We start from the raw sequence: 10,566 nt of genomic DNA on the forward strand, positions 1-10,566 counted from the left end.
TTGTATAATTTCGAAATTTGAAGCAAAAACAGAATGATTTGACTTCAGTATTGTGAAACTATACATAAAAAAATATCTGCATGAAACAGAAACAGCAGACGAGCTGAATGAGACAGATTAACTCTCTGCCAGCAGGTGGTGCTTAAAGCGTTTCCTTGGTTTCTGCTGTAAACAAAGCAGCTTGTTGCAATTACGAACTTTAATATGCATTATAAGGCAATAGGAAAAGTAAAAATGCCATCGAAAGATAGTCAGTTCCCCTCAGACATGCATTCATATAAACTCCTACCCCTAATTAAATCGCGATTTGTTTAGCATCTCAACCGATTTGAATCGTCACATATTTGAATCGATTTTCAACCGGCTCACGGTTAATCGTTACATCAACAATTCTTACTAATTATAGCAATTATTAGTAGAGATGCACCGATTGCAATTTTCTTGGCCATTCCGATTTCTGATTTTTTTGTTAGTGTGATCTGCCAATACCGATTTTTGCCGATTCCGATTTTCTTTCCAAGAACTATAATTGACAGCATATACAAACAAAAATCTACTTTTCTTCAACGCAAAGTTTTATTTTCATTAAAAAAAACAAGTAAAAAGTCAGTAATAAAAGAAGAACACAAAAAAAATTGCAAACAACAGCACAAATAAATGCAACAGAATAAAGAGAGCTATGGAACTAAGTTTTTATTCAGGTAAGAAATACTACAGAAATTAAAGTAACCAAATGTAAAAACACATCCAGTGTTATTTTACATTTGATTACTTTAATTTCTGTAGTCTTCATTGTAAAAATTAAATACAGATTAATGCTTACCATTAAAGTTATAAAACGTATTAAGGAGCAGAAAGTGATTTTCTTTGTCTTTTGTTCTTTGATTAACATGACAGACAGCAGTAGGAATATTGGACTGCGGTCCCTTTAAGAGTTTATCCACGGACTCAATATAGGGCCTGTTTACACCTGGTCACTTCATGCATTTTCGCTGATTGGATATCTATCGGATTTTTTAAAACGTTTCCATTTACACTTGGCCACATAAATGTGTTGTCACAAAACGGATATAAATCCGATCTTCAATTCCCGCGCTATATTTAAATTTAATGGAGTTCACATAAACGAAATCAAAAGATAAGCGCTGCCTTTTATTAATTTTTAGCTCATTTCAAGATCAAAGACCACAATAGGAGAGCGCGCGGCATCAGCACTGGAAAGATACGTTTGTCTTACTACTTATAATGAAGATGATTGTGTGTTGACCGTTTGCGTCTTACTTTCAGTTTCATTCGTGGCAGTTTGCGCGTCGGCTTGCTGAAGAGATACTCAGCTACTCGTCCGCAGCAATGCGTGTTGCATTAGCGCAGTCTGACTAATGTCATATAGCCTATGACACGCTCTCACACGTTTATTATTTTATCATTTTGGGAGGAATAAAATTTACATATGTGGTTTCAACAACCAGATGCATTTACACTTGTCGAGTTTCATCTGGAATGCAGCCCAGACCACCTCCTGAAGTGGTTTGAGCGATCGGATTTATAGCCGTCTTGGAGGGCATTTACACCTGGTCTTTTCACGATCGGATAGCTTTTTCTCAACTATTTAACGTTCCAAAACTGACTGTGTTTAACCGGATACTCACCAAGACGGGCATTTTGACAATTTTGTATGTATTTGAACGTTTTAGCGCAGTTAGCTGCTAATTTTGGTATTTGTGGTTCACAAGCTGTTTGAGACTGAGCTTGTGCGCTCCACTAATATTGATCAGTTCTGGTGCGCGCACTTTTGCGCTGGTAACAAAACGGATCGGCTCGGAATTGGAAAGTAGTGAGACTGATCGGCCGATCACCGATCTGGGCCGATCATGAGGAAAATCGGCCGATTCCGATCGATCGGTGCATCTCTAATTATTAGTAGTAGTCATAGTAGTAGAATTATTAATATTAGATCATTATTGTTGATGGAAATTATGATAATACTACTTTAAATGGGGATTCTATTAAATGCATTACTTGTAGAGATGCACCAATTGCAATTTTATTGGCCGATTCCGATTTTTTGAAAGTGTGACCTGCCAATATCGATTTTTGCCAATTTCGATTTTCTTTCTAAGAACTATAATTGACAGCATATACAAACAAAAATCTATGCAAATTTCTATGCCTAACCCTAACCTTAAAATTACGTTAGGGTTATTTTAAGGTTAGGGTGCGTTCACAGCAGTGAACACACACACACCATGAACAAACACCCGGAGCAGTGGGCAGCCATTTTTGCTGCGGCGCCCGGGGAGCAGTTGGGGGTTCGGTGACTTGCTCAAGGTGGTATTGAAGGTGAAAGAGAGCGCTGTACATTCACTCCCCCCACCTACAATACCTGCTGGACCTGAGACTCGAACTCACAACCCTTGCGAGTCCAACTCTCTAACCATTAGGCCACGACTTCCCACAAATGAGTTGTTGTATGTAAAAAAACAGATGTCATTTCCCACTATGTTTATAAATGGTAATTTTTTTTCCCCTAACCTTATTAAACGTGTCATCTTTCACATCAAATTCTTACTTCGTTTCAATGAATTCAGTTAGAATAATAAGAAACTGTAGACTTGTTACCATTCAAATGAAATTAGTATTAACAAACTGACTTTCCACTACTGAGGAAACAGAAGCTGCATCTAAAGTGGCATTAGATGCATTTACACAGACAGTTTGATGAAGCTGAGGTGCCATAAATGCATTTACACTGCAAAATTTCAAATGCATAAATAATTTTATAAGATTAATGTTTTACATATTTTTTTAAACATACAAATAAATGTTGAAAAAATGCAGTGATACTTTTAAATGACAAAACCACCAGTAGGTGGCAGCAAATGTCTGATTTAATGAGCGAGTCATTTATTCATTCATTCAAACGGCTGATTCATTCAGAAACGAGGCAAGTGACTGTCCTTATGAATGGGCCACTGAATCATTGACTCACTCGATTCGTTCAAAAATGTGGATTCATTCAGTAACAAAACACTGCTGTGTTGCTCGGAGACACACAACAGTTCTGGCTGAGGCTTTGATCGTTTTTTTTAACTGTCAATATTTTGTCTAAAATCTAAGTCACTTAATTTTAACTTCTTGTTTATTGAAATACTATTGTATAAAATCAGTGTCACATTGCAATAGTGTTGATATTGATATCCGGGGAAACAATGTTGCTTACCTAAATCATAACTTTTTTTTCTACCGCAGTATGCATCTATACATTTCTGTGAGTTACTTTGTGTGTGCTGTCTCTCTCACACACTCACTCAGGCTGTGCAAGCCTCATCTGGCACGACAAATACATTATCAGTCGCCGTTTACACTGAATGCAATTAAAATTAGAATCGACATGTTTACACGCGACTGTGAGTATGTGCGTGGCTGTGATGTCATTGCCGGTGTTGTGCCCAATTACGACCCCCTGCCGAATTATTACCCCCCTCGTTCAAGTCACTACCTGATTGCCTAATCCCAACCCCACCCCCACCCCTACTCCTAAACCTACCAATACTAGGGGGGTAATATTATGGCGGGGGGGTCAGAATTGGGCACAACACCAGCGCCGCTGGCAATAAAAGGATCGGCTGGCCGGTCAATCGGTGCATCTCTAATTACTTGTTATTAGTATTAAAGGTCCCATGGCATGAAAATTTCACTTTATGAGGTTTTTTAACATTAATATGAGTTCCCCTAGCCTGCCTATGGTCCCCCAGTGGCTAGAAATGGCGATAGGTGTAAACCGAGCCCTGGGTATGCTTCTCCTTTGAGAAAATGAAAGCTCAGATGGCCCAATCTGGAATCTTCCCTTTATGTCGTCATACGGGGAAAGGTTACCTCCCCTTTCTCTGCTTTGCCCGCCCAGAGAATTTGGCCCGCCCATGAGAAAATGAGCTACTGGACCACTTAGGCCTATATAAAAGCATCCAAAAAGCAGCATGTCATGGGACCTTTAATAATAATAATAATAAGACTTAAGATTCTATTATTTATTATTCTTATTGATAATCTTAATTTAGTGTATTATCTTAATAAGTGACAATTATTATAAACATAAATACCTAGAGGAAACCTTAAGGTGATGATACACGGGGCAACTTTTTTGAGCAATGTTGCTTGGGCACTTTCCCATTGAGAATGGGCAACAAATTTCTATCTGGATACTTTAGATCGGTCGTGGGCCCTGTCTCTCACCTGGTTTAGAGTCTTGTGGAAGCGGAATCTCAATAGCCCTCAATATCATGGACCATCATTCAAACATTAGAGTTGGCGGCACCACATTCAAGGTTCTGCCAAGGTCTGAACTTGTTTTACTGGATTCAAAACCCAAACGATTACACACTGAATCTGTGACATGCATATCCATGTATATCCAAGCATAAACAAACCTGTTATACATTCACTCAAATCCTTCACAATCTGTAGCAAGCTGAGCCTGGTGCCTTTCAGTAGTGGGTGGTAGGCACACATGCATACAGACCACTCCACAACCCCCACAGCACACATTTGCTGATTTGGCACGGTCAGCTGGTGTGTGCTTCAAAGGCCCAGCTCTCGGAGGGGGTACTCTGGGGTTGGGACAACCGGCAACCAAACACACACACACAGACACAGACAGACACACACACACACACACACACACACACTGGCACCTGTACGTATCAAGTGCTACTCGATTCCTGAAACCCAAGTAGTGTAGGGCAACTTTCAAGCAAGCAAGCCTATTAAACCTCAAGTAGGGATCCATGTGAGAAGGTAACGGTATTACGTTTCGCCATAGGCAGCTTACAGGAGTCCTTCGCCGTTGCACATGACCCGACACACACGAGCTCTTGTGACATCCTGTGTGCCGAGTGTCTTGCTTTAGCTACGTTACCTAATAACTAGATGAGGACTCAATTTAAAGACAGGGATGTGCAAAACTACAGATTTTTGCTTAGTAGTTGGTACGTACAATTTGGCTGGTTTAGGGCCGTTTATGATTTTAACGGTTGCATTTTTACATCCTTTGCAGATGCAACATTAACAGTCTATCAGATTGTATAACACCATAGCTAAGACTTTGGTACTAACCGGCTGGTTGAACGCTTTTATGGCCGTGTATGTTTTTTTAATCGTATTTTTACAATTACTGCTTGTGCAGCATCAACAGCATATAAAACAGTACAATATATGATAACTAAGACTTTGGCACCAACCAACCTGTTAAAAGCAGATGTGGCAGTGTACGATTTTTACTGATGTATTTTTACAATCAATGGCTTGCGCAACATCAACAGTCTATCAGACTGTATGATATATGACATAGCAAAGACTTTGGTACTAGTCAACCTCATTGCTCACCGAACACAACTGCGAAGCAAAATTTCTGACGTGGACAAAACTTCGAGCCGGGACTCAAATGTGGGATGCTCGAAGCACAACAACAAAATTGTTTTCTACCTTAAATTCTCACAAACTACTCGCAATTCCTCTCAACACCACAACCATATAAGCAACAATTATTTCAAAGCAAATTCTCCCAACCACGACAACAAAAACCCAATGTGGCTACACATCTGAGAAGTTGTCTCTAAATAAATCTTCTAAATAAAAACGTCTTTACATTCAGTGAAAAGGAAGTGGACATTTACATTATATGATTCCTTTATGGTTTGTACCCACTGGCAGGATGAGTGCCGTACAACGCGGTACCGCTCAATGTTTCTGGACCAGCTGATTCAGCAGACGTTAAACTTCATGAACGAGCCAAGCACAACATTTGCTTTACATGAGCAACTCATTCTGGAACACACTCATATCCGAGTTACGTAATTTATTTGGTTGAAGTGAAATGCTAATGACAATGTGGGCCTCTTGGAATAAACAAATAATTTTTGCTTGAAAATCCCCATCTTGGAGCCCAAACTAAAAATAAATCTCTCTCCTACAATCCCATTTGAAAGGAAGCAAGAGGAGGAGAATCCCATGGACATTGGGTTGGAAGGGAAATAAACCAGGCCACTGCTGCTCTCCTTGAACAATCTGTCCCTTTCTCCTACACCTCCTTCATTCTCATCTTCTCGCTCCCTCCATCCCAAATGAAACATTAGAGAGGACAGGGAAATGGTGTCCTTCAGGGTAAACTACATGAGGGAGAGGCAGTCCCTGAGAGCCAGAGGTAGGAAGTTGTTCTTTTTAATTCCCACCATTGCTTCATTTGACACCAAAAGTTAGTAAGAATGAATTGGGATCTACTAGAAGCAGGTAATTAGCCTAATTAGTGGGCCATAAAGTTCTCTGTGAAGAACTTGAGCACATGTCGACTGATCCATCAGATTCATTTGTTCAGACTGTGCAGTCTTATATTTCGGTGTATCTACATCTGTTACCTTGCTGATAACAATGACAGCTGCTGTAACGTTGGAGCAATGATTGACAACAGATTGGCTGCTGTCTCCCGGTTCAGTGGGAAAATCAATAATAAGCCAATAGATCACAGAAAAAAGTAGACAAATTAAACATGAACTTATCAATCACTTCATAATCGTAAATTATAATAACCATGCATTTTGATAATTAACTGTTTATTTCTTATTATGAAATTGTGAATTTTTCAATTTAATAACATCTATAACTGACTGTTTGATTTAACAATTTTCAGTCAGTTTTTAGCTACCAAATTGTGATTATATCCATTTACCAACATTTATAATGCATTGCTTCATTTATTGATTTTCAGTCAACTTTTGATTATCAGATTGTGAATTTATCCTTTTTCCAATGCTTATAATACATATAATATACGAATACGTAAATTAAGCTGTTTGCCAATGTCAATAATTGATTTCATAGATAAATTCACAGTGTGATATTTAAAAGTTGAATATGAAAAACGATAAACCAAGAAATCCATTATAAATATTGGTGTTGGTGAATAGATAAATTTCACCTTCTGATATTCAAGTTGATTTATCATTTATAATAGATGGTTTGATTTAACAATTTTCATAGTTTATTTTTGTTTATCGAATTGTGATTTTTATTATTAAATATGAATAAGACCAACAACAACTACATTTCCTTTTTAATACACTTGAGGTTTTAGGGCATATGCCTGAACTGCACAGAGGATGTTAAACATGAAATCCTTCTCACAAAAGATTGTTCATTATTGGTTCCTAGTCATACCAGACATTTTGAAAGTGTTAAATTGAGTTGTTATTATGGGTTGACTCACTCCAAACAACTTCCAGGCACTAAAAGAAGCTAGAACAGGCCCAGTTAGTGTGTCAGTCTCTGGTTTCTGTGACACTCCATCAGTCTGGCGAGGGAAGAGGGTAACATGACTCGAGCTGCCAGGCTGAGTCAAGCACGGCCAAGCCCAGCTCTCATCACCTGCCACAGGCCCTGGGTGTGTGCATGCTTCACTGGAGCGACGAGCTGATCAGGAGCAAACCCTGATACCTGTCAGCTCAGCGCCACGTGTAAGAACTTGAAGCCTGCTTAGAGAGATCCTACTAACGAGAACTTAATAACTGCGCCAAATCTTAGCTGGAAAATTGAAGCTAGCTACAGAGTGATGCTATAGGGGCGGGTGGCATGACCAAAATCTGACTATCACGAGATGAGTAGTTACAGGAACAATTTATCATTCAATTAACTTTATATTTTTGTCAGAAATTCAAAATAAAAAAAAAGGTTTAAATAGTCTTATAACAAAATTGTTGATTAAATTCTGATTGGATGAGCAGTGTTTGAAGTCTATATAAAATGACTATAAAATGCACACTATACATTCTATGTTAATAAGTAAAAATTTGTTAAAATAATGAATTACTTGATGGAAAAATACCTAGTACCTGTTTATGGCACATCGGTGTCTGTTACAGTAAAAAAAAAAATATATATATATAAATAATAATAATAGTGCTTGGGACACTTCTCATATGACCAAAAAACAACAAAAAAATTATAATATATTTATATATACACACTATTTTATCTAAATAAAAATATATATATAAATAAATAAAAACAAGTTTCATTTAATGCTATTTAAATGCTTAGTAAAATTTAAGCATCACAACATTATGTACAACATAATAAATTGATATTTTGAGATTTAAAAAAAATATATTAGTGTTTTTAAAGATTAACTCTAGATAACAGCAAATGTCAAATAAATTAAATTAAATAGGGAAATTGGCAGCAGTAACATTACATATCCAATACTGATGATACAAATCAATAAGAACAAAATAAATAAATACAAATAATATTAAAGTAACAAATTTGTTGTGAACAATCATAACATCAAAAAAACAGGAAAAAGAATGCAGAAGGGAAACCTGTCTGTTTTGATGAAGTAGAGTAGTGTGCAGGAAGTCATGGTTACTCATCTCTTCCTGTTGGAAGAGACGTTGAGAACGTCGCAGGTCTGACCTGCTTCCTTCCTCCCCACTAACAAACAGACACGGTTTTCCACATCAATGCAGGAAAACAACAGGAGAGAACTGAATTTTCACAGCTATGCATAGTCTTTACATTTCAGACAACAAGAAAGAGAGATTCTACTGGCCCATCAAATTTGCTTTTGGTTCCACCAGGCTGTGACTCAGTAGCCGCTGTTCCCAGCAGGTCGGTGGCCACTTGCTAATGGCATGATGTGTGGAGGTTGGTTGGCCAGCAAGCAAGCCAATGACACACAGGCATAGCTATGAAGCCGGCTAAATATAACTGCCATTGTTGTGGTCTGACAGAGTGACTTTGCTTGGACACAGCAGATATTTAGCAACAATTGGTTCACGTAAAATATAATGTTACATGTTTGTTTGCGCAAAAAGTGCAGCTTGAAGATCATAAGGGTTTCAAAACAAAAATCTTTGCCATTTTAATTAAATTTAGACTCATGTGTCATGACCAAGCTATTGACAGATGGAGCAATAAATATGACTGATGTTGTCCTGTTGACAGACACTGTTCAACATGTAGAACAAGTGATAAAGCTCCAAAAATGAAGCCATAGATTTTATAATATAGGTTAGGGATGAATAAGGGATTTCATTGTCAATCCTGAGAAAACGTTCTGGTGGTTTATTATATTCGAAATAAACTCATATTTTGAACTTTAAATATCTAACTTTACAACATTCAGTCACTGTTCCAGTGAACCGTGTGTAAAAAGCAACTGATAGTAATTCTAGAGAACAATGAGGAACAATGGAGCAACTCTTTCATTGAGCACAGACCAAATTGTGGACAAATGGAACGTTGGCGTTTAAAAACTAGAACGCCGAACGTTCCCTTTAAAAAGGCAGCAAGTTACAGCGAAAATAAATTCTGCTCGTGTCGTTTTTAGTCCAAAACTTTAGACGTTATTTCTTCCGTGGAACACAAAAGGAAATATTAGGCCTCTTTTTGTAGCAGCCAAGGTCACATCTTTTCTTCATATATTTCATTTTGTGTTCGACAGAAGAGAGTCAAACAGGTTTGGAACAATAGAACTTTCATTCCTTTAAAAGCGAATGACACTTTAACATTGGCAACGTTTACAGAGGTCATAAACAATTATAATAACACTCTCGTTATCGAGTGTTCAATTTGACGTTTATACACATTATTAGTTTGTGTATAAAAACTCGTCAAATGACATTAAAAGATCAGACACTGTCAGCCGTCACTCACCTTAAAATAACCCCCCTCATAGTGCGTATTCGGGGGTCCGAATATCGCGACTTCCCAGTTGTACAAATCCGACTCGTCGACTAAAGTTATTTTGAAGCCTTCAACCGGCTCGTCCTGGAGACTTTTCAGCTCCAACATTAAAGCTTTTTGGGAACTCGCAACATGATGGTGTCCACGCTGAGCCATATTCCGAAAACAAACGATCTGGCATCCAAAATTACCCAGCAAACAACTTTAGTTCGCTCGTTTTACAAACGCCGCCGTTCGTTCAGTAGCCACACACGCTTGGCCACGGCGCGCCAACAAACCCCGAGATAAGTCACTCGATGACTATTTACGCTCAGCTAGTACCAGCCCCCGTCGATTTGCTGTTCGCGTCGGGCATTTGAAGTCCCACGTTAAGCACCTGCCGTCGATATTAAACGTGTTAGATTAATCAAGCGTTCCGCTAGTATATAAACACGCAGCGCAGTGCAGCTTGTTTGAGGAGTCTCGCTCCCTCCCCCTGTGCCAGCGCGCGGCTGAACATCACGTCCCGCCTAATACGCCTCCTGCAGCCAATGGAGGTCGAGCAGCTTAACCCAACGAGTGAAACACAACACAAGGAAATATTGCAACAGCGCTTAAAGACAGTTTATACTGCTACGTTGACTTTTTATTTCAACACTGGGTAAGTTGTCAAAAAGCAACTTGCCATTAGATAACCTTTTAGAAAAATACTGAAACAATTACAAAAAAAACATTTTCTGAAACAGCAAATCTATCTATCTATCTATCTATCTATCTATCTATCTATCTATCTGTCTGTCTGTCTGTCTGTCTGTCTGTCTGTCTGTCTGTCTATCTATCTATCTGTCTGTC

The 10,566-nt window shown here is 38.3% G+C and overlaps 1 protein-coding gene across 1 annotated transcript in view; it reads right to left on the reverse strand.

The window, feature by feature from the left end:
• The window catches only part of LOC107699419 (ubiquitin-conjugating enzyme E2 R2-like), a 23,307-nt gene extending 13,066 nt beyond the window's left edge, over nt 1-10,241 (reverse strand). The window contains exon 1 of the mRNA XM_016500670.1: nt 9,706-10,241. Coding sequence (XP_016356156.1) covers nt 9,706-9,891 — 186 coding nt within the window. The 5' untranslated portion in view covers nt 9,892-10,241. The remainder of the gene's footprint in view (nt 1-9,705) is intronic.
• Nucleotides 10,242-10,566: the final 325 nt, after the last annotated feature.

Source organism: Sinocyclocheilus anshuiensis, unplaced genomic scaffold, assembly GCF_001515605.1.
Source record: "Sinocyclocheilus anshuiensis isolate Anshui unplaced genomic scaffold, SAMN03320099.WGS_v1.1 scaffold766, whole genome shotgun sequence".
In the NCBI taxonomy this organism is placed as follows: Eukaryota; Metazoa; Chordata; class Actinopteri; order Cypriniformes; family Cyprinidae; genus Sinocyclocheilus; species Sinocyclocheilus anshuiensis.